This window comes from Microchirus variegatus (genome assembly GCF_963457635.1).
Source record: "Microchirus variegatus genome assembly, chromosome: 15".
NCBI lineage: Eukaryota > Metazoa > Chordata > Actinopteri > Pleuronectiformes > Soleidae > Microchirus > Microchirus variegatus.
Genome location: NC_139816.1, coordinates 14,724,187 through 14,749,952, shown reverse-complemented (window position 1 = coordinate 14,749,952; position 25,766 = coordinate 14,724,187). Strand labels below are relative to the sequence as shown.

At 39.5% G+C, this 25,766-nt stretch overlaps 1 protein-coding gene across 1 annotated transcript in view; it reads right to left on the bottom strand.

Annotated features, from left to right (window-relative positions):
• tpk1 (thiamin pyrophosphokinase 1) overlaps positions 1 to 25,766 on the bottom strand; it is a gene marked incomplete at both ends in the record, with an annotated part of 54,068 nt that overhangs the window by 23,905 nt on the left and 4,397 nt on the right. Inside the window, 4 exons of the mRNA XM_083901555.1 lie at positions 193 to 339; positions 7,079 to 7,174; positions 9,395 to 9,467; positions 19,947 to 20,016. Of these exons, the coding sequence (XP_083757681.1) occupies positions 193 to 339; positions 7,079 to 7,174; positions 9,395 to 9,467; positions 19,947 to 20,016 (386 nt within the window). The remainder of the gene's footprint in view (positions 1 to 192; positions 340 to 7,078; positions 7,175 to 9,394; positions 9,468 to 19,946; positions 20,017 to 25,766) is intronic.

The window sequence follows — 25,766 nt, the reverse complement described above, 5'->3', positions numbered from 1 at the left end:
AGGACAAAAGCAACAACCAATGTTTTCGGAGGTGGGCGCATTATAAGCTTTTTTGTTGCATGCCACAGTGCCTGGAAAAATAACTAGTTGACTTTGTAGCTCAAAGGAGAGGGAAATCAAATGGAAACGAGTGGACAGAATAGAAAACTGGCACATTGAAGGCTGTGTGACGTGGTTTCATTATACACTCACGGGTCTGAGTAGATATGCCAGATTCGTCTCCTGTATGACAAACACGGGCAGCTGTGTCATGGACAGAGCGTGGTGGAGGGTCTCAACAGACGCCATGGTCTGGTCCAATCTGCCGGCCAACCCGCCCAGAGTCACGACGGCGTCCACCTGCAAAGACAGACAGAGTTTAATAAGTAACAGAAACATTCACTGGTTTGATTTGTGGTTTGTTTTTTTTCTGGCAGGTTTTCACTGAAGTGAAAGGAGAATACAGTTTTTTTCCCCTCAGCTCATGGGAAAGTGATTTAGCTGTCTCCTGAAAGAAAAATGATGGGGAAAAACAACAACAACAATCCTACACACAAAATATTTTTTCTTCTGCATTTGGTTTCATTCTGATGGACAATTTAACAGATTGCAGCCATTAATTCTGAACATAAATCATGTGTTAGGAAATATTTCAGCTTTATTAATGGTTGAATGGTACAAAACATCAAGAAAGTCAGACTCGCGTCTACTTGGTCATGGGTTTTTGAATTGTATGTGTTGAGTGAGAATTGCCATAACGTTTTATAGCATTGCTCCTAAAAAAAAACATAGAAGAGGATGCCATATGTGAAAGCTAAAGCGAAAACAAATCCAAATATTTAATGTGCCATGTGCCATGGCATGTCCAGTGTCTAAAGCTTCATGAGAACGGGCACCCCCTTCACTGTAGAATAAAATCTATTGAGCTTCTTTGAGTAACTGAAGCATGCTCCACAATATTCTTTATTGTTAGCAAATTTCACAATAAGACCAAAACAAATGATAAACTGTTCCAACGAAACACACTGTGTGCATCTACAAATGTGCCATGAGGTCCACAGTTACGAGCAGTAAAAACACTCCAGTGAGCCACGCTATTGCACTGGGTGGATTGTATTTTTCTTGCAGAGCAATGAACAAAAGACAGTCAGTGCAGTTTGTTTTGAGTCAATCCCACATACAGTATACCCTCCTGGTGCTATTAAAAATCACAAGTGAAGCAAACCCAGAGCTGAATGCAGTGTAAAGACGTTTAAATGGCTTTGCCTCGCTATAAAATTGTCAGTGTATATACTCGTTACGCAGTTTCATCTCTCTTGTTTGAAATAATAAACTCGAATGTCACAGACAAACTGGGGAGTTATTTAGGAATAGACAAGCCCTTTATTAGTTTGGTCTTTTTATGGGTCTTCTTTATTGTTGAAACTAATACGACACACATACAAAAAAGCATCTTCTGAAGAAACAAACGAGCACAACGACAAAGTCCATTGGGACCATTAAGCTTTAAACATCATAGACAGAAACATGAAGGAGGACAAACAAAGATATTGTGACAGAACAGTGAATTCAGGCCACTACCCAGAGGGAAAACATCAGACTTAAATTAAGAGGTGAACATGTTAATAGCAGATAATTGATCTCTTAAACTGATGCCATTTCCTGCAAGCTGGAAAAAGCTAAAATCGTGCTCTTTTTAACTTATATCCAGCACTTTACTTCAGTATAATATTTACAGCTCTCAGCAGTTACATCCTTATACAAAGGCCCCCAAGCAGTCAAGCACCAGTGCTGACAGCTTTAAAACCCAACAGAGTCTAAAGGGCAGACGCGCTGTCACAGGCTGACAACTGACAGTCACGCCAATGCGGGGAAAAAAACGTACCAAATATCCGTCACGCCAACTTCACTGCACTGTTTTCAATTGAACCATTCACTGTAGCTAAATAAACAACATGTTGGGAGGTAAAATAAAAATGCCTTTCTTGATTCTGATGTTGAATATAGGCAGTCATTACTTTCCTGCTGAAAATGTTCTCTCTTTCAGGACTTACTCGAACAGTTACAGCATTTCAGGCGTGTCCTACTGGCAGCATTCAACTGCCACAATAACAGATGTGTGACAGCTCTTATTTATTTTTGTACGTGAGTGCATGGAGTACATTCGTATTAAAATACAGTTTAGTGCCGGCGTGTCATTAGCCAGTCTGCAATGCATTCCCACTCCCTGTTTACAACTTCGACAACCTGCAATTACTTTAATATAATACATATTTCCTAATATGTCCCTACCCGCGCTGTATGTCCAAACAGAAATGTTACCAAATTTAATGTATCATAACTCACATTCTGCCTGCAGGGAGATGAAGTTAAAGCAAACCTGATCACCGGGAGTGAGTTTATTTCAACATCTGGCTTACACCCTCAGAGAGGCACTGCAGAGGCCCTGCTGAAACTGTAAACAACAACACTTGGTAAACAAACTCCCCTCTGTGAGAGAACGAGAGACGGGGAGTTTAAGAGGAAGCGATTCCTACACTGGATATAAAAATAAAAATCTGAAACTTACTGTATTTATCCACAGAGAACATCATACACAAGTTACTCTATACAGGGAAGAATAAACTCAAAGCTATAGTCTGATCCGGCAACATCAGTTTCAGTGACTCACAACTTCTGTATTCTGTATGTCATTCTGACAAAAAGCACTAAAAGTCCTCAATTACTGCTTAAAACATCAAGGTTTGAGAAGTTCAAAATACACAGCATGTCACCAAAACCAAACAAAATGAAAGGACATACAACTAAATGAGGAGAAGGAGCCAGGAGAAAACATCAGATAAGAACTAGAGAAATCATCCACTACCAATCAAGACACTTGTCCAAATAAGCTTCATGTCTTCTTGTATACATCATTGAGCTAAAGTTTACATCCTCTCTCACACCTGGGATGTTGTCCTCAACAGGATGTCAGACAGCAGGGGGCGTAGTCACCTCCTGCTGTCTGACAAACCTGTATAAAACAGGAAGGAAATCACATGTAACATCATGTGACCCACAGGAAGTGGTTGGAGCATGGCAAGGTAATCCAAACAAACCTTGTTTTTCTGGCTGACTGAACAACACTTATGTTACCCACACACACAATTCTCTTATACTATTCTTTGTGATTTAATCCAGCACAACACAATGTACATCTAAAGAGAGCTGTAAGAAAAAACATGTAGGGGTAAATAAGTTCTTAAACAGTCAGTAACCTTGTTGTTGTTTTAACAATTCCATTAATTCACTCACACGACCGTCAATAATTTCCTTACACAAATGGATGTAGAATGAGAGAATGACACAGGATGATATTAAATCATGATATTGTGCATCCATTTGGTTTTAGAACAGAGCAAGGAGTTGCTCCTGGACAAACTATTTACTGCTTAGAGACTTAACAAAACAAAATCAAAGGCTGCCTGAGTGGATTAGTCTTCTTTTGCCTCTCTCCCAATAATTGAAATAAAGATGGTGAGAGGAAAAGAAAAAAAAAGGTCCTTCAGATGATCTGATAATCTATCTCACTATGATTGAAGCCTGCTTTACAGAGCACATCAATGGAACGCTCAGTGAGTTAGCAAAATGAAAATGGTAACCTTAAGGCCAAAGAGAACCCAGTTTCTCTTCAATTAATTAAAATTAACAACGTCATAAACGTGGCTAATGAAAATGAATGAATCTGTATTTCGAAATTAAATGATCATCTATCCTGTTCGCAGTGCTGCGCAGCTCTTTAACCCGTTTTATTTTCAATTATTTATTGTTTAATTCATTTTAGCTTCGTCTTAAATCAAAAATTATTGCTCTGAATTTCTTTCTTTCTTTTTTTTTTTTTTTAAATCTTGCTTATATGTGCTATATCCAGTTAGTAAAATATTTTTCAAAAGTACACTTTAATATAACAGATGCCTAAGTGGGAAGGGGAATGGAAAATAAAAACCCATATCAGGTAATGAAAGCAGAAATAACCCTAGCAAAGAAAAACACATGCCACACATTCAGTGTCAGTTCAGAGAGAGAGAGTAAATATTAGCTAGACTAGGGCACAAAAGACCCATGACGGGAGGGAAGGACAAAAGTGTATTTTAGAGCCTTTGTGTCTCAGTTGTGGCAATACGTGTGCATACAAGATAAAGAGCATGTTTATGTGTCTGTAACTGTCTTCTCCAGGATGTTCCATCAGCTTAGAGATGTCAAGTGATTGGGGCACTTGGCAGTGATTGGGAGCAACACTCATCATTGCTACTTAAAACTTCTAATGATGCGGAAAATAGAAAGATTGAGAACAAAGTAAGAGAGAGGGGAATAAGAGAGAGGCAAAGCACGATTTCCCAGGAAACTCAAATTGTCAAAATTATTGAAACTTAAACATAATATACAATTAAATGTACTTTCGTAATGTGATGTGCATTTTGTGCAATTTAGTTAACAGATTGAGAGACTGACTGGGTCTCATGGTCAGATCTTTGTGCGAGTCTGGCTCTGCAGCAGCTGGCTGGGCACAATGCTTCACTCTGGCAGGCAGCTCATTTTGGCAATTTGGAGATGGTCTGTTAGAGAATGCTACACACTTTGAAGGGGGAAAAAAAGGGATTGCAAAAACGAAACGCAAGTAAACATCACTTAAATGGTTAAATGTGTCTAGGTGGTTTCTGTGATACTGAGAGAACATTTATGTTTCACATGCATACACCCACACACGCACAAGCGAACCTGGGATCTGCTTGCAGTCATCCACAGTCCAATGCTGTTGACCTCAGCTCAGATCATCTTCAGTACCTCAGGACTAAATGCTTTTGGAAGTCGAAGGAGAGGAGAGCTTTACTTACTCATTTCACCCAGAGCTACAGCTACTGCCGGTTTTTCTAACTGTGTTGAACGTTTCTGACTTTCATATGATCAAGTGTAAATGCACTTAATGAACTGACTGATACATACCACTCTGAAATATATACTTAAAAAAATATAAACGCATGAACTTGAAATGGTGAACAAAAATAGAATGTCATGACATTTGCTCAGATTCTTGATGCATTTGTTCATGGAATGATTTGTTTTGCTCAAACCCAGTAGTCCAGTGTCACTTGGCCACTCCTATTGACTACAATCTCAGATTGAGTATATCAACTCACGAGAGTCATGGAGCATGGCAGAGTGGTGGTCAATATGTGTGACCAGTACACAGACACTCCTTATGGTCTGGTCAATAAAAGGGCACACCAAAATGTGGACTTTTGTCACTTGTCAATATGCCACAGGTGTCGGAAATCACGAGGGAGCGTGCCATTGGCATGCTGAGTTGAGCGTTACAGCTGTGGCAACACCACAGCCACTTTTTTGATAAAGTTATAATGTTATTTTTTGGATAGTTATTTTGTTTTTTCACATAACAATAACTACACGTTTTCTTTGTGCGTTTAGATTTTTGTTGAGTGTAGAATGCTATATTAAGAAAGTATCGTGATTAGCACTCTTTGCAGCAAGAAGACCCGGGTTCGCAACCTTTCTGTATAGAGTTTGCATGTTCTTTCTGTATGTACGTGGGTTTTCTCTGGGTTCTCCGGCCCTCATGTGGAGGATAAAGTGGTAAAAGATGATGGAGTGGGTTTAAGATCATGGGCTAACTGTGAACTTGAGTTGTGAACTTTTCTTATCTTAATAATAAGACAATGTACTATATTTGTATAAAATACAATAACATAGGCTACTGTACCTGGTGTGAAGATATAGTTGTTTGCACATTTGCTTCATAGTTTGCTGGTATTGTTGGCTTGTTAAAAAATGCACGTGTTACAGTGACATTTACTTTACAGTTGAAACAGACAATACTGTTTACTAACTGTAGGGGGATCCTGTGTTACTTAAAATTTGAGAGGAGAGGGAAAATCAATCTGAGCCATTACACAAACATTGTGCAAAGCTAATGCAACAATTTGGAAAGAATAAAAAGTGAAAGAACGATGCTGAGCAACAGACAGGGAAGAGGTTTATCCATGACAACAGCAGCAAATGATGACAGAAACACTTCTGAGAGCTGTGAAGAGAAACAGCAAAAGTCGGTAACATCAGTATCAATCGACCAGGGCAGGGGTGAAATATTGAAGGTATCACAATTCACTATTCAGAGAACACTTCAAGAGCAGAAACACGATAGTACAAGACAAAAACCACTCGGTAGAGTCAGGATCAGACAGCCAGATTGGAATTTGCATTTGAAAGCAGAGAGCTGCAAAAAGTTCTGGATGGATGAGACCGTGATTAGCCACAGAAAGGATGTGCTTAGGGAGGAACTTCATCATGCAGCAAGGCTGTGACCCAAAAACTTACTGCCAGCACAACAAGAGACTTCATCAGGAAGAGGGTTGTCAGAGCAGGAGGAGGCTGCAGAGGAACCCTCATCAGTCAAACAAGAACTGAAAGAGGCTGCTCTAACAGGTTGGAGAAGCAAAACAATAAAATAATGTGTTGTTGGTGGTTCACAAATGTGTTGCAAGTAAAGGTCAGGGAACTAAATATTAAATATTACCGACCTCAACTTTCTTGAATAAATCTGTTCTTTTAACTTTGTCTCACCTAGAAATGAGGCATTGTCTGCTATGGCCTTGTGGCTGTTTACAGATCCAGACTATGAAAAGCAGGAATAAAACTCTTGTCTCATATTCATCCAAACTCAAACAAAATTATTGGCCTTGCCGTCTCACTGAGTAGACTGTGGCTTAGCTTAGTACAAAGACTGGATATAAAGGAAACTGTTAGCCCCACTCCAGCTTAAGTCAAAACACAATCTCATCATGAGTATTTCTAAAAGTCACACATTTTGTGTTTGTTAAAAAACTATATATAGCCAAGAAACAATGGTGCCGGGAAAAATGTTTTGCACATTTATGCATTAAGCTCTGAGAATATTACCAGTCTTCTCATGTAACCCCCTGGCAAGACGGCTAATAAGTACATTCCCCAAAATGTCAAACTATACCTTTAACTATTAAAATGTCGGACGTAATTTAAAATCATGTTAAAATGAAAATGTGTCGGGCTTGCAGTCGGTGTTTACCTCTAACTGTCTCCTCTGAATCTCCTCCAGCATGATACCCAGACACTTGGTGAAGTCTGTTCGGTCCTGGTCGGCTGTTTCTATCAGCTTGCACCCCTACACACGTAATAAAGAATGGAAACACACAAAGGTAACAAAATACAATCAGATAAATCAACACGTTCAGTCATACCAAAACAAAAACCCAGGCAGAGATGGGGGATAGGGGGGATAACGGAGAGAAAACAGTGCGATGGAGAGATAGGGAGAGGTATAAATCAGTGTTTAGTGTTGTCTGGCTGTCTGCGGGCTGTGTTGCTGAATAATGTAGAGGTTCCAGTCAGTGGCCCTAAACTTCAGCATCCAGGTAAACAACCAAGCTTTTCCTCCTCCTGTCTTTTTCCGTCTCCGCACACTGTCACTTTCCACCTATAACATACCAATTTCTGTATTTCACAAGAAACACACTGGGAAAGTACAACTACTTCACAGAAACTTGTTCTCTGTGCTCCGTTTGATCCCTTCCATCCTGCCTCCCCTTCCCTTTCCCCTTCCCTCCCCCATCCCTCCATCTCTGTCCTCTCTCCCCTCTTCTCCCTCCCTCCCTTGCGGATGCTGTTCTGCTCTCTTTCTTGCATTTATGCAGAATTATTCACCGCTTCCAACAAATCTCCAAAGGAACGCCTGAAACTTTCACATTGTTCTGCTCCTAAAGCATTAGCATAACAGCCTGTTCTCTCTCACGGTAAAAGGCACTGCTCTTTTTTTTTTTTTTTTTCTTAAGCAACTTGTGTGATATTGGTGAAAAGGGATAAATATTATAGTGAACTACAGAGAGTAGGGAAAGTGTGAGAGGGAAAAGGAAAGTGCCACATCTATGTGTGTGTGTGCGTGCACGTGTGCATATGTGTGATGAAACACTGAACATGCATTTCAAACTGTAAACATAGCAAATCAGAAGGGAACTGATTACAGTATCACACACTCCCTCATAGGCACTGCTGTGTATCTGTGTGGGATCCTGGGGCAGATGAGGGGGAAAACCTGGTCCCAATGAGGCAGAACCTCATTTCTGAGGACCTGGTTAAAGGAATACTTCACCAATTTGCATTTAGCTTTGTATGACTAGAAGAGGGGTAGAATTTTTGAAAAATTGTGCTTCCCAACCTCAGTTTCCGCTGAGTTGAGAAATATCTTCATTCTTTTTTTGTTACATACCCACCAGTGACACTTGGTTAGAGTAACTGTTAGCAAAGATGGCAGATACATTCTGGGAATGAGGTCCCATCCCCCTACGGGTGGGTCTAAAAAGTGTGGAATTAGCGTTGCAGTTTCAAGCCTCGGACCAAGAGAGCAAGTGTATCTGGTAGACGCATAACAAAAATTGAATTGTGGTTAGATCATGGTTTAGCTTAATGGTTAAGGCATTATCTGGTTATGATTAAGATTCAGATAACGATCAGTTTTGGCTGTCCGAATGAATAGAATGCAATGCAGTGTCCTAAGAGGAATAGCTGTACAAACCTGTGTATTTGTGTGTGTGTGTGTCTCTGACACCCTTACCCTGTATTTATTATTTATTGGACTGAGCGTCAACTCTCCTCAAGTGGTCTGGTTTGACATTTTGCTCGTTTTACACAATGGAAAGTCCACTCGATGGAAGAACTTTCATTTTATCTTTATGACCTTAGAGAGTTTAGCTGTGAACAACTGTCTAGCACAGATAGGGACATGGGGAACCAAGACTATGATGTCATCAGAAGACTGTAGGCAGCAGTGGCTTCTACCTTGGCTGTGTTTTCAGCTTTCTATCATATATATGTACCAAAATATTGCATCTGACATCTGTTCGCATTGCTTCTCAGAGTAAAGTCCTCATGCAACATCTAGTCTTATAACTAGTCACCACAGCTTGCAGCCATCTGTTGGCCCTTGAAATATAATTTATATGAAGGATTTACATTTTTCTAAATGTTAATTTGGTGGACTTTTTTATTTTTTTATTTTTTTTTACTTCTTTCCTGCTTACTTACAAAGTAAACATGATTCCTTACAGTTTTAAAATATTAAGTAATCTCCTTACAGCCTCTTGTTATAGGTTGTGTGTTAAGAACCTGTCTCAGGAAATAGCTGAGGTGAGTTCAAAACTTCGATTTTGTGTGCCAGTCAATGTTTCTGTATCTTGTGACCCATTACATTAATTGAGTACCCAGCTGTTCTGACTTTCAGGTTGATGGAAAAGTTTAAAGTCGGAGTGCTTTTTGTTTAGTGTGAGTACACTTGTGGTACTGCATGTCTGAGAGCACCTGAGAGTGTGAAAGTTGAGTTTCCACTCACCTTGTCAGCATAGAAAGCTTTGACCTTGGGAGTAATGGAATCAAAATCCCCAGTGATATAGTCCGGGAGGAAGCTGGATGTAAGGATAGATAGAGTGAGAGGGTTAAGATTGCGAGAAAGACAGTCAGAGACACAGAGTGTAAGTCAGAGTTGGGAGAAAAGGGGGAGAGAGAGGACATCGGGGCATATATCAGTTCTTTCATCTGTGCAACGAGAGGAGAGGAGTGACGCTGCCGGGGAAATACGGAAAAACAAAGATTGACAGGGTGATTTTCTGTGATACTGAGCCTGGCCCTGCCTCTATCTCTCTCTCATTCATTCATTCTTTCATTCACTCACAACATACCCTTACAGAGATTGTCTCATTCTTTAAGACACACATAAACATTAAGAGCCCTTTTAAAATTCAATGTTTTTCACATATTCACATATTGTCCACTCAAGTTCAGTTTGATTAAATCAGGTCACAGTGCAGTGATGCTTTTATGCCATTTGCTTTTATAAACGTGCATTATATCTTGGTAAAAATGCTTATTTTCACATTTATTTTCTGTACCATATATACATGTTTGTCTTTCTTGAAGTAAAATCTGGCAGTTTACAACATAAAAGGCCACATATATTAAAATTAACTCCATATAACTAATGAAGATGTAACAAGAATGAGTTAAATTTAGTTTTGCAAGCTTATTGTTTGCGTAGCTACTCGCTGTACTTGAAAATGCATTTGCCTTTTTTTCAGGATGTATTTAACTGTATCAAATGGAAAAGAAAGAGAAACATAATTTATTTAAATTCATTCTTTCACAACGCCTCTTCTGCATGGTTTAGTATTACATCCCCAAACAAAACATAATCCAACAATACATAATATTAATTGCTCACACCATAAACCTGGCAGAAAAGCCATGTTAATACATGCAATTATGAGGATTAAAAACAGAAAAGAAAAGAAATAGAACACGCAGCACGAGGTTTGGGAATTTGTGTACATGCAGGCTTTGCATTCTTATTTCTTCCAATCAAATACAACTGAGACAACCTGCATTCTCAGGGTGTTGGAATTAAGACTGTTAAGCCAACATAATATACCAGCCAGCATTCCTGTCAGGGAAAGATGGACAACTCTCTGTTTATTCCATTTATGTGTGTTTACATGTACAGAGCAAGGACCACTCAGGGATGCAGTAGCCGCTATCTAGGGGCATTAACAGGTCTGACATTACGATTTCATGGTTGGTTGGGTTGTGTGTTTGTTTGTGTGCATGTACCCGCAGAAAGCGGTGAGAGCGATGTTCTGGTTGGTTGAAGAAAGAGATACAGAAGGATTTATTCTCTCCCGACTCAGTGTTGCCATGTACACCGCCGAGATACAACCAAACGAACAGAACAACAATCGTGCACAATAAGAATCCATGAATCCATTTACCTTAGTGTTGTGCCAAGTAGAAATGTTGGTCTTTTAAGGGCTTTTGCAGAACTTGGCTTCTTTAAATTGTATCTTTCAACCTGATAAAGGATTTTAGTTTGACACCTGGATTCTCACTTGAATATGAAACCTTCCAAGTCAGACATCAACAGTAACCTTGCTGTAAGGACTATGGACTTCTTCCCAAAGCAAAAAATCAAAGATAGTCGAGTGGAAGCTGGATAGCTGATGATCTTAAGAAGAAAGTTTCTCTTTTTTCCAGTTTCATTTAAGATGTTTTATTCAAGGCATTACTCCTGTTCAACACCTAATCATTAGTTAGCTCAGACTAAAGTGGTAAATCCACAGAGACTGGGGGTATTTGGACAGAGCTGCCTCACCACTTTGCCTGAGTCTCTCAAAAATGATACACTCTTTTTTTTTTTCTGTGTTGGCGCTGAAGTCCACCCAGCTGCTGCTTCTGTAGGTCCCACTGGCACTAATTTAGACCCCCCCCTCTCTCTGAGAATGGTCCCTTCTGACTCTGCAGTTTACCCTCCATGTGTGGCTAACTCTTTCACAAAGCCAAACTAATGACCCTACTTCCATTTTGGCCTCTGGAGACCTCCTCACACCTGAAACCTTTACCCGGGTGTGCAGAAATGTTACCTACTTCTTCACTTCATTATTTTCCTCACTAACTCTTGAGTCCATGTTTTAATCCCACTACTATCACTCATACTGTAAATGTCTCCCTGCAACTGGTGTGTCACAGCTAATTTTAAGCTTGGAATTGCTCCAGCTTCCTCCCAGTCCAAAACATGCAATATGGGGATAGGAAAACTGGACACTCTAAGTTGACTGTAGGTGTGAGTGTGAGTGTTAGAGTTTTTTTTGTCTCTTTGTGGCCCTGCGATGGACTTGGCGAACTTTCCAGGGTGTGACCCAGCCTATCGCCCTATGTCAGCTGAGATTGACACAGCACCCTCCGCAACCCTCATGTGGAGGATAAGGCGGTAGAAAATGGATGAATGGACAGAGCATCCTTTGCATAAAACCACAATCTGTGGTCTGTGAGACATGGACCAAAAAAAAAATGGTTTCCTTTGTGTTCAGGTGATTTTATGCACACCTTTCAGCAGGTGTGTGACTTTCAGTAATATAAGGCAAATGTTTTCATACTCTTATTAGTTAATTCTGTCTTTCATTGCCAGCTGGAGCACTCAACTTTCGCCAGGCCCATTGTTAGTGTCTGTTACCTCATGAGGACCTTTTCAGGCATTAATACTGTCCTCATTAAGAATAGTTGTCCTTATGGAGACCCGAAATTTGGTCCTAATGAGGCAGGACACCCTTTCTGCAGAACTGATTAAGTTGAAGGCTCCAATTTGAATTGTGGTTTGGTTAAGGTTGTTTAGGCTGTTCAAACGAATAGCATTTTAAATGCAGTGCACAAACCTGTGTGTGTGTGTGTGCACGCTCACACGTGTGTCTGTGCAAGTGACAGGGAGAGTGAGGAAAAAAAGAATCGGGAGAATGTGTTGAGTGATTCAAAGCTATACAACTATATATTAAAAATAAATTAAAGCTTAGCCGTCAGCTCTGCTCTCCTGTCCTTTGAAGAGATGCAGATGCAAGCTCAGTATTGTGTGATTCTATACCACATTTAAAATATATATATCTGTATCATTTAAAAACTAAGTTACCACTAATCTCACAAGTTTTAGAGCAACTTCTTTCCAAATCGCTCACTGCCACCTTCACTCCAAACAACATATTTTGAATTTCGATCTGGCCTCCATCAGAAGCCTTCCACAGAAATAGCCTTTTCAGAGTCTCCAATGGCATGATGGTGTCTTATGATGTGGGTAAATGCTCCAGTTTAGTGCTGATGGATCTCACCCTGCAGCCTTTGATACTGAAGATGAGAGAAGCCTAATTAAGGAGCTTAGGCAGAGGGTTAGTGTCTCCAGGGCAATCCTGTACTGGTTCTTCTGTGTCTATGTTGCTTGGTCCCTTTATATCTGAAACTGCTGCACTCTCCTGTGGTGTGCCCCAGGGTTCTATCTTGGGTTGCTTCTTATTTTATTATCAGCTCCCTGTAAGTCATATTATTTTCAAATATAAAATACTTTGCTAATACTGTTGTGGTCTAAATGCACAGCTGTGTGTTTTTTAAGCCTGGTGAAACTGATCAGTTGTCCGTATGGTTTGATTGTCTGATGGAATGGTGAATGTTTTTACTTTTTTTCCAGCCAAAAGCTAGGGTTGTTCACCATTGTTCCAGAAAGCATTAATTTCCAGATTGCCCAGTCTATTGATTTTTTTTCAGCTTTACAAACTAATCTTATCTAAACTAAGTCACTTAGGTTTTTTGATCTGAGATTAATGATTGTCCCACGTGCTAAATAACCACAAAAAGTGATTGTGTGTGTCTTTGAACACTGGGGAGAGTTATTGTGTGACATAATCAGCAGCTTCTTCAACATTTGAAGACGGCTACATTCGTTTTAATGAGTTAATTGTTGATGATAAAGACAGATTAGCACAGCTAACCATATTTGTCTATAGACATTTCCAAACACTGAGCTGTGCACACAAACCCATGCAGTATGTTTTCAACATCTGCAAATCTGCAGGTAGACATGCAAACGTTTCCCCTTCTTATAAAACAGGACACCGCTGTTGCATCTCTATTCTGAAATAACCTTCATGTGACAGGCGGGATGAGACATGACACTGGGCCTGATCAGAGCTTAACATATACGCGCACACACACACACACACACACACACACACACACACACACACACACACACACACACACACACACACACACACACACACACACACACACACACACACACACACACACACACACACCTATTTGACCTATGTGCATGGCTCCATTGGCTGATAGTACTTGACCAAGGACGATGTGAAACGCTCTATTTGTGCCTTTGTGCATGTGAATGCAGTTTGTTTGTGTGTCTGACAGTCTCCACTTCCACATTAATATTAACTGACACTTTAATTTGGATGGGAAATAGAGCATTTTACCACCAGTTTGTCTGAGTATTATGTGGCGGGGATGGCTGTGTGACCTTTGCCTGTGTGTATATTTGTCTCTCAGCTTGCCTCTCTCACTCTCTCTCTCTCTATCCTTCTCTTTCTCCTTCACACATTGCTTTCTCATTCACACTCTCTCCATATCTGATCTGATTCCTGCAATACTTACTTTCCTGTGTAATTAAGGCAACTTCCTTTCATTGTGAGAGGATCTATTCCCCTATACATAATTATACCTTATTAGACTGTCTTGTTTTCCTTCAAACTCAGCAACACCTCGTCCCTTCATATAACCACTTAATTACAACAAATTGTTGTTTTATATTCGCTCCCTCTCCCAGCACAACTTAGCACGTTCCCTCATCTTCAGCTCCTCATCCTTTAGGTGAGACTCTTATTACTCCTCTAACCCCCCGCCCCCCAGTCAGTAGATGGAAGCTAATGAAAGGAAGGAGAAATTGTTTTGGATGACATCATTAGCAACCAGTGTCTCTATGGTAGTATAATACTGATATTTGCTTGAGACAGAAATGGCTTTGCTCTGTTTAGTCCTGAAATAACACGTTTAAAAAATACTTTTTCAGGTCACTCGAATGGGGAGGTGCTGTACATAAAGCAGCCAGACAACGCACTATGAAGTACTCTCTGAGATACGGACATTGACATTAACTGTACACAATGACAACATTTTACCGACTTGCATACAAAATCTGGAGATTGAGTGTGACGAGTGATTTGTCAAATGTGTCAACCTCACTGTGTGTGTGCGTGTTAAAGAATATTGTTTGATTGTGCTTCTAAGATGCTGTCCTCATTAGAAAAACAACACAATCAGTCATCTGTCAGAATGGAGCTGCTTATTGTCGTGTGAATAATGACTGTCCTTTCTCAGAAACAAAAGGCATCCTGCCGACACTTAACATGCTTTAATATCATAACCAAATAGTTTCAGCTGTATGAACTTACAGATTATTGCACTGCTCTCTTTCCAAACATGTACTGTATATGGTTCTTATGAAAGGCCCTGTCTGGAACCCTAATGTGGAGTATAAAGCGGTAGAAAATGGATGGATGGATGTTCTGTTACTGTCTGCATGTGTATCTCGTTCTATAATACTGCACCACTACAATTGTAAGCACAAAGAAATAGTGCTGTAAATCTGTGCATAGGCCTAAAAATCCTACTTCAACAGATTCTAATTAGGAAAGTGTGATCATGCTTACATGCTGATGTGTCTTTAATATGCTAAAGGACGTCTGTATTGCAACAGTTGAAAATGAAAACACCCGGCTGCACATGGTTAGATGTATGATCAGGAAAGTGTGTGTATGTGTGTGTGGCTGTAGATGTTCTTGTGAGCACTTGTGCGATCCACCAGCGACTCATCCAAAGTTAATCAGTGAGATGTCTGTGGACACTCGAACTAATAACTGCACATAGTCATAAACATCTCTTACCCCCAAACCACATACACTCAAGTTTATTATCAACATTACAGTAGTTTTACTAGCTCTACTTAACAGAGACAACAAGAGGTATTGAAACAGATAATTGTAATTTTAATCAGCCTTAACTGTTAAAAACTCTAATTCAATTTACCTAACAAAAACTAATGGAACATGGAAACGCAAACGTGTAAAGCCCTCACATTATGAAAGAAGACCCAGTTCCCTATTCTCATCAGCTCAACTCACCATTGCAATTTCCAAACCAGCGCAATAAACACAGAGGGGAATTTTCAAATCAGTTCTTAATAGATAAACCTCACCTAGAGGGCAACAACGGGGAGAAAGAAAATATCAGGGCTGATGAAAACAAGCGTGGCTATGGGCTTCTTGACAAAAGATGATACAGGGATGAAAAAACAATCAGTGACAAACCAAAATGAATAGGCATTCCTACCGTTCCCATCCTCTCTAACTGACAAAACTATGCTCAAAAATGACGACATGTTTAGATGAGAACATCAGTGTTTGAATTTGAACATACTTTGACTTTTCTTTCAAAAGTTATGTAAGCTCCCCTCAGTTCTGCCCACATTCCCCTTCCATGCTCATTCATATTATACCCATATTCTCAGGATTTGTTCAGACGCACAAATAAAAAAAAAAAAGTACAATTATTATTGGAAACAAGAAATATAATTACTCACATCACATGAGGGCTAGGTGTTCTTAGCTTTGACAAAAGAGCCAAAGCCCCCGAGTGAAAGCAGTTTTGATACAAATTTGGTTCTTTTGACAGAATGCAATGTTGTTTTGGCAGCTAGTCTGAAACCACCTTGTATCGTCAGTAATGAAGAATGTGTAATATTTGCTTCATTGACTTAATCAAGAATTTAATCAAACATTATTGTCGATCAGTACAGTTTACAAATTCATCTCAACCTGAATGAGATCCACCAGAAATCACAGTCCACACTGACAGGACGGGGCTAGGTTTAGGGTTGGATTATTGCTTGGTGAAGTGCTGCCGTCATTTTAGTGGTTACTGTTTGGTTGTACTAATTTAACTATACTTAAGAATGTACACTATGTCTGCATATGACTGCTACTCATTCCAACTAATGGATAGAGAAGCAGGAGTGGAACAGCATGACTTCAGTTAGTGAATAATTGTCAGCCACGTACGTATCAGCAAAGCACACAACTGATGGAACATACATGAATGTCATCACAATGATGAATGATATATGACTAGAGTATGTTTCCATTATTTATTTTGCATTAGTTGGGCAAGAGCATCAAGATGACTGCAAAACACCTTCTGATCTCTAATCTGTTTCTCAGAGTTATGATGCCGAATAACAGCCGGAAAGGTGTTTTGCACAACATTATGATGTCAAGATGAAGGTGAAATGCACCGATTTATCATTTGATCTAATTGGATATTTCCCTCAAAAGCTGCCATACTTAAATTGTACATTTTTGCGTAATAGTCAAAAACGTGCATTGGCCTTTGACCACCAAAACCTAATCAGCTCATCCTCACATCCAAGTGAACGCGTGCTCGGTGTAGAACGTCTAAGTGACCTTTACCTTTGACTTCTGACAACCAAATTCTAATCAGTACAAGGTGTAATAAAATTCCCTTCTTGCAGTTTGTGATTTACAGTTTGTATTTTCTGTGTAGAATTTTTCCTCCTCATACCATTCTCTCCGTCTGGGCAGAAAATGACATGTCGCCTGTCTTGGGAGGGCATCCACCTACTCTCCTCTTATAGCACAGCAAGGAGCTATGGAGGCTGACCAGAAAATGTAAACATGATTTTTTTAAGACGCACACCTACAGTCACAGAAATGTCAAAAAGTGACACCGTCATTTGAAATCGACACGAAAGCCTTAAAAAACACCAAACATGTCAGACAGTTTCCCTTGATTTATTTTTCTAAAAAGAAACGAAATAAAGCTCAACTGCAGTGAATGTGGTCAAAATAATGACCCCTTTAAAACTGGATGTTCGAAGCAGACATCTTCCACCGCAGTGAGGCAGCGCAATTTGTCAGCATCACTTGCAGAGATTTTGTGGGATACTGATAATTTCATGAGTGTGTTCATGTGTAATCTACGGCTTAGATGCAGGCTGGATGTATTAATCAAAAGCAGAAATTGCCTAGTTTTGCTATTTTGAACTGTGGGTTTTAACTGTGGGATATCTGAGGTGGAGAAACTCTCTCTGTAATGGTTTCATTCGTACACAGCTTGTGGTAATAGTGATAGTCCTAACGAAGACAGGGCCAGGAAACCTTTTACCCAGTCAAGGACAATTTTTATTTATATATCAAGTCTTTCATGAACCATAATAAATGACTGAACACATATAGTGCACTAACCTCCAAGTAAATCCAGCTTAATGTAATGGCTGCAATTGTTTAAGCTGGTTTATCTTTTAGCGTCCTGCATGACTTGATTTGACAGTAATTACCCTAACTCGAGTATCTGTTGTGTTCATCCTGACCTGGATGTTGTAGGCTGACAGGAATGTGTTTCTTGGAGAAAAATAAATGTGTGGTATTGTTTTCGATTTCTCTTTTTTTTGCTTGTATTTATGATATATCTCTATGGCTGGATCAAATTGTCACATGGCTGATACAAACACAAGCGTAGACCTGCATGACACTGCTGCTTAGCTACCTCTTATATCTTTGTTTCAGTTTACCTTTTTTTATCTTTTCATTTCACTGCATCTCTATCGTACTGCTGTTGTTTTAGCCCCAGTCCTGTTAGGATATCATAAAACTTGGCTTTGATTGATTGCTTACATCTCCCTCTCCCTTCTACCCATCCTCTACCTCTCTGTAGTCCATTATGGTAATGTTAGGTTAAACACATCTTAACTTGGTGGTGATTAATTTACACATCCCTGCAGGATGATTTACACGTTTTTTTACTCCCCTTCTCTTGGCTATTTCTTGCTTGCAGTATCTATCCGTGTGCAGTGTATAATTTACTGGGACACATGCTGATGTTAGGCCAGGCTAAAAGGGAGGTCTGGCTGTCAGCTCCACTGTGTAGACTGCTGACAGTGCTCAAACAGAAAGGTCAGAGGATGAATCTGCTGTGACAGAACAGAAGCATGAGCAATAGTTCCCGGGGACCGGGGAAAATAAGCAGAAATTAACGGAGACGCCTGAAACACAAGATACAACAAAAAAGGACACGCTCACAGTTGAATAAGTTATGTACGTGAGAAACGTAAAACTGGAACTCTCCCTATTTGCATATTCCTAACTTGATCTTAATTCTCATTACAACTTTTACAGTCAAGACTTGCTTCCATCAACAACATTAATAAAATTATATTATTAATATTATTAATATACAGTCCCCCCCGTTCATGATCCTTTTTTATGATTTCTATAATAGTCTGTCCTCCAAACGTTTTTATGATATTGAGCCAAATAAACAGCTATATTATTGATAATTAAGATGTTTTAATTTTGTGATTATCACTGATAGTTACATCTGTGATAAGAAAATACCTTTTCTTGTCGGCAAGGTCTGTTTTTCTTATTTGAGTAATCTATAGCACAAAATAATGCGTTCACTTTTTGGCAAACCTCACTTTTACTAGCATCTAGTGCTTCTTTTGTACAGCCGTATAATGGAGCGAAGTGTACAGCAAGGCGCTATTAAAGCTACAGTCTGTAAAATTGCTTCTAAAACCCCTCTATTGCCTTGTTTGTTGAAATCCCCCTCAAGTCCTGATAGTCATCAATAAATAAAGCTGCCTGAGAAAAACAATCTAGTGTCTGTAAAAGGCAGGACCGATCATTTCATCTCGACTGAATGGATCGATTCGCTGTCACTAACTGACCTGCCTATACCTGCATGGTTGATTATGATAATATTAGGCGTTTTTGTAGATGATTCTTACATAATGCAGTCTATTTCAATAAAGCTGTCCTCCAAGCTGTATCTTTCACTGAGCTCCTAGCAGTTATCAAGTGGTACAGAATGCGTTCTGTGTTTTGACCAGGCACTGGATTTTCTTTCAAAAAGTGTCTCAGAGATAAATTAGAGACTGCAACTTTAAACATGCCATGAAGGACTTTAAACTTACCATCTAAAATAAGTTTGCCCTGAGAAAAGGCAAGAATGGTTCAAGAAGACAACATCATTTTTCAAAGAATGTCTGCACTGGAGACATCTGCAACTTCACATGGTCGTTGCAAAGGCAGAAATCGTAAGAACATGCACGTGAACAAACACAAACACAGACACACATACCATCACATTCACACCCAGACATAAAGAGACACTCACGCTCACACTCTGGGTGTTAATGTGTGAAAGTCTCAACACCTCAGGGAACCAGTGGGTCCCAGATCCATCTCTTTCCTGACAGCAATCTTCCATTAGCCACACAAGCAAAAAAAAAAATGTGGTTGTAGAAAACACACACATACAGTTTATTTATTTTGTTGTGGTTCACCTTGAACACTGAAATGCTCCTCCACATGCAACCAGATACAGGGCTTCACCACACGGTGCTGATGCACCCTTAGAGGTAAGATCGGTGAAAAAAACACATGAACTCTATAAACGTGAATGTTTGCACAAAACAGACTCACCTGTTACTATCTCCAGCAGTGATGCTGTAAAGGTGATTGGCAGCTCCATCAGCACACGCCTTCAAGAGAGCTGTGTAGAGACAGAGCAACCGAGTAGTTTGTGTAAATGAAAGCAATTAGTAAAAAAAACCTGAAAATTACACCTTTCATTCTGCTGTTTACAAGTTGCTGTTTCTTAGCGGTGTTATGTCACACTATAAGCGTTCCTCTGTCACACATGGGCTTAGATGTAACCACTTCACTGCACGCAGGTGTAATTTACTCCTCAGTGTTTTGTTTTAGTTCTGCAGAAGTTGGATACAAACAGCAGTGTGCGTTTATGAATAAATTCGCCTTTCAAAGATACAACGTCACTGCTATTTCTGCAGATATCACTATACTTTTGCAGTTTTATGCAAGAAAAATATGTGATAAATCTTTCCATTGTGCAGGTTTTCAATTTGTATTCATAACGTGAACTTGTGCAACCCTGCTGATTTAAATTAATGATCATTTTGTAAGCTTCAGCATATAGTGCCTGTTTATCAGTATTGCACTTTTTATAGAGAAATGTCTCGTCTATCTAGTCTAATATGAACACCTGTCAACGTAGGGGTCTACAGAGGACTGCAGGTGTTCCTGTTAGCTTGACAACTCGGTGTGCATTGGACTTGTCGAAGCACACAAGCAGCATTTAAACAAGAAAAAACATAACGGTAGACAGAAACATCAGTATTATCAAGAAAGAAAAACTAATTCAATCACTCCATGCCCAAATTGAAACAGTTTGAATAAGGCCCAAATTAGTTGGAGGCTACAAAACAAATCACACAGACATGTAAAGCATTATTGTTAATGTGAAAAGGCAAAGTCTGTGAAAGAGAAAGAGCACTTATCTTTAGAGATTTTAATGACAGACAAATTTGACAGTGATTTCCCAAAATGGTATTCTAGTTCTCAGAAATTAGATGCAAACTATTTGCAAATGTATTCTCTTCCGTGGCCTCTGTTCCATTTAAATTGAGCAGCCTATTTTTTAAGAGCCCTTTTTCTGTTTTTGACTGTTGTGGTGGAGGGAGACTTCAAAGAATCAGCTGTGGATTTGTACTTGAACCTTGCTTAAAACAAAGTACTGCCTGCGCCAAAGGCACGGATAAGCTCGTCTCCGAGGCTTTTCATCCATGTGTCATTTCTCAGAATCCACTCATCGAGTGTGCACTTGCCTCTGTGCATGTCATTAGTTTGAATGCAAAAACATCTGCAGAGGTTTTTTGTCTGAAGATTCCATTCACAGCTGCTTACAACTTAAAACATATAGAATGGTTTAATATAATGTGGGCATAAGAACTCTCACACTGCCCACAAGCTGGGTGAGTGGACTTCAAATTTAAACATTGAGAGAATGTGGTAAATCTAAACTGAGTGCTCCCCTTGGACTGAACGGCAACAGTTTGTCGCCTCTGAACAGTGGGCACTTTGTTACGTGGACCTATCTTGACATTAGACTTTAAAAAGTAATATCCTGCATGAAATCAACTTTTTCCTGAAATGAACACAAAAAAACCCAAAGTAGTTTCACAGCACATGCATCTCATTTTAGAGATAAAGCAATTTAATTTGCTATTCCCAATGTTCCCAATCATTATTATTATTAATATATCTGACTTTAAAAATAAAAAAAAACATCTATTACATTATATATATATATATATATATATATATATATATATATATATATATATACTAGTTTTAATGGGTTTTTCCACCAGTGGGAGTGTGTGGGAATGTCGGTATACCCTCCAGGGGTCAAATAACTCTGCAGTGCATGTGAGCATACATCTTGCATTTGTTGGCATAACCATTAGCATCAATGTTTGTAGCGATCCTTACTTTTTTTTTTGTTTGTTTTTAAACAGCCCTCAATATAATGTATTCCACTAATGGGATAATATCAATGATTCACGAAAAAGAGAGTTGTTACGTCTTCACCTGGCTTTAAAAGTCAAACTAATTTTAGTGCGAAAGAGGCAACTTCTATACCCTGTAGTCACACAATTCTTAATATTATTAGTGCAATGGACCCTTAATTATGTGTCGTGTGATAACGAATAGGGACGAGGCTATCTTTCTCCATCTATCCTCATGTTTGATAGAAAGTGAGAAAACGCTGATGCTTTTTTCACTGATGGAAGAAAGACACTTATATTCAAGGTGTTGCTTTTATCCTTAAACCTTGCCTGATGCTGTCAATGATTCACGTCAAAAAGAGACTGGGAAGTAAATGGCTCATTATCTCTGACAGAGGGAGGCAGAGGTTGTAAAACTTTTCCAAAAACAAGAGGGGAAAAAAACTTCTTCTTAAGGCTTACTGACAATTGAAAAGGAATCAGTCATTATTTGTGAATAATCTCTCGCTCTCTTTCACACACACACACAAGTAATCTGTGTTATTATTTTCATAAGCGTGACAGTATCTACAAAAGTCTACACGATTTTCAATAACGCTTTTTCTTATTTTCTGTCAAATTGTGTGTCATGGTTTCCAGCAGTGTTGTAATGGCGTTGAATTCTGCTGATTCAAACTGCTATTATTAGATGTTTGATAATTATACTGGCACTCATTTCACACAATGAGAGCAATTTAGTTTATAAATGAGGCAACGGTAATGGGATTAAACTGTTAATATGGATTACCTGCAATGACAATGATAACATAATTCCTGAATGTGCTCAATAGATGATTGATCAAGTCTAGTACATGTTTATCTGCCAAGTATTGGTAAATACAGAATTGGTTTCAATATATTCAAACCCCTATTTTGTTGGGGGTTTCTTGTATGCTGGTTTTTATATTTAATGTTCCCAATCCTTGCATGCACTTTTTTATTTTGCATTAGTCATCCTTTCTGCACGTCATAAAGAGTGTTTGTGAAGGACTATCTATACATTTGCACTAAACTCTGCAAAGAAACAATTACTGTCACTCTCTGTTTCAAGTACGCCACGATTCTGACGCATTAGCCAAAGCCAAAACTCTGTCGTCTTCCTGTTCCCCTGAGAGTTTTTGAACTTGACAAACGCGCTCAACCGACAATCACGTGCAGAGACACAATTGTGTGAACCGTGACGGTGATGTGACACTAGGCGAGCAACGGGGGGGACAACGGAGAGCCGTCTGAGGAGAGATGACCCTGCAAATAAACGAGCTATCGTAATCCTTTCCCTACAGACCTCTGAACCAAATGCCCCTGTCACTCACTCTGCTGTATGATAGATCCACATGGTGGGCAGGAGATTAAGCAGTTCCATACACATGACTAAATGTGCCATTTTTTTTCCTTTTTTTTTTTTTACAGGATGTCAAATACAGGATGTCACTGCTGAGTACGACGGAGGAACGATGTGAGTAAATATTCTTGCAGAAACACACAAACACACGCTGCTTTTGTGGAACATACTATAGCACTACAATATTACTGAGGTTAGAGGTGAGTGTTAATACCTGTCAAGTTAAAGTTCCGGAGCTGTACAAGAGAGAGTAAATGGTCATGAAGAGTGGCAAAAATATTGCTATCCCTATTATGATGCCTTGACACCATTCCTTCATCTATCAGCCTACCTCTCCTCCTCTGTCAGCCTGTCTTCAGAATCACCTTGCTCTCTGCACCTTGCCTTGAAATTGATTGATTTCCTGCACAAACATCTCATTTTATTTCTCTCGAGTCCCACTCTCCGACTCTTTACTCTTCTGCTCTGTCCTCTTTGTAATTCTAGGTGGCACAATTTCACAAGCTCTTCTGCTCATTCTCTTTGCCTCTGCGATGACTGTCTCAATGGGCTTTGTTCTCTCCAGATTTCTATCCATCAGCTCTCCCAAACAGCATCTCTCTTCAATTTCTCTACACATCTATTTGCTTCATATGATGCACGTGCTGAAATTAAGTGCTAGAAGTGTGTACGGGGCGCATTATCCAAACAGCCTTGATTGCAAGGCTGATACTCGACTGATGGATAGGTGATGTTCACAAACTTTGACTTCAGCAATCTGCTGCACATCAACACATGATGAAACGAGGCACTCGAAGTAAACAGCTTTTTGTCTTGTAGAGAGAATCGCCTTGCCTGATTGCTTTATTGAATTGCTTGTTTGTGTTGTTGCGTGGTGAATAAGTGAAGGATCTGCAAGCAAGTAAATGAGTGACTGATTGAGTGAACAAGTGACTGACTAGATGAGGAAGTGGGTGACTGATGGACTAGATGAGTGAGAGGATGCACGAGTGAGATAAGCAGCTTGATCCCACTTCACAATACCACACTTGGCACCTGTGAATGAGCTTCACTTTGATCAGTGCTGTGCTCCTCCAGCCTGTATCGCTCCTCTGCCTCCCCGCTGCTCTACCGCTCCCACAGATGATGAGGGGGCCCAGGGGCACCACATCAGAGGACCTGAGAGTACTGAGCGCATGTTTGTGTGTGGAAGACTGTGTCTGTCAGGGTGGAGACCTGGCTATGATGCCTCCAGGTGAGCAATCATCTGGGGAGTGACACGCACACTCAGGCACCTTCACACACACACTAGCATCTGCTTGTCCCATAAACAGCATTAAAATTAAATGGCATAACAAGTGAGGGATGATAAGCTTTCTTGATGTGTGTTCATCATCAAACTTTATGAGAGATTTCAGATTTGTCTTTTAACACGCAATCATCATCCCGTCAAACTTCCAAAACTCTTATGTGCTTCTGCTGCAAAGAGCAAAACTGATCGAGAAAACTTCTCAATCCCCGACGTGCACACCACAGCATTGCCGTCTTGCTCGTGGCACTTTAGTAACTGCCCAAAATCTATCTGAAACTTTTCTGTAAGTAGCCTTGTCTAAACATGGGCAAATGCCCAAATCTGCCCCGTGACCAAGTACATCTGATATGTCTCACAGCTCTCACACAGCAGCTTGGTTAAATTCCTAAGAAATGGTGTTCCTATATTGCTGCTGTATAGCAAGCGTGATAACAAAAATAAATAAATGGAACAATCAAGGAAGGGATATGTAATGCATTTGCATCCTATTTAATCCCTATGGTATTACCACCAACTTTGCAGGGCTGATCAACCAAAATATCAATCTGCAAGCTTTGCGGAGGGTCAGTTACAGTGCACAAAGCGTAAAGAATCTATTATGTGTCTAATATGTCGCCATGCTGGTGCAATTTAAACAGAAAATTTAAAAAAACTTTTCATTTAAATATCGTTTGTGCTAATAATAATGGATGTTGCAATGCATTTCAAATCAAATTATAGCTGCAATTTGTTTTATAAAAAAAGGAATTGTATTTCTTATCTATAGAAAACTGCTGTTTCACTGGACACAGTGCAATGCTTTAATTGTATAGCACTTGGTATCAATTAAGCCATTTCTTTAAATTTTTTTGAAGTAATGCAAATGGTATGCATGTTTTCTTTCTTTAAATTGTGTTTTTTAGTCTAATAGACTATCCAAATAATCTTTAGTGTAGGTTCCACAGGTCTTTTAGCAAAAGGCACAACTCAGGAGAGCAACATCTACTGATGTCAGTGTGATGGAAAAGCTGAGGTGCTTTTTGTTCCACCCCCCCTCCCCCCTCCCAAGTTGATAAAAAATGTCAAAGCTGTGGTCTTAATTACTAGATTGCCTTCAAAGTGACTTTGTTTGACAAACATGTTTCCCGATTGCTTAAGTTTTTCATAACTAGGTTTGCCTACAGTTTATTTTTGACTGTTATTTCATCGCATCATTATCAAAAAAAATGTGAGGAACCACTGATCCAAGGCAATTCCTTTGACTCTGTTGTTGATAATACAAA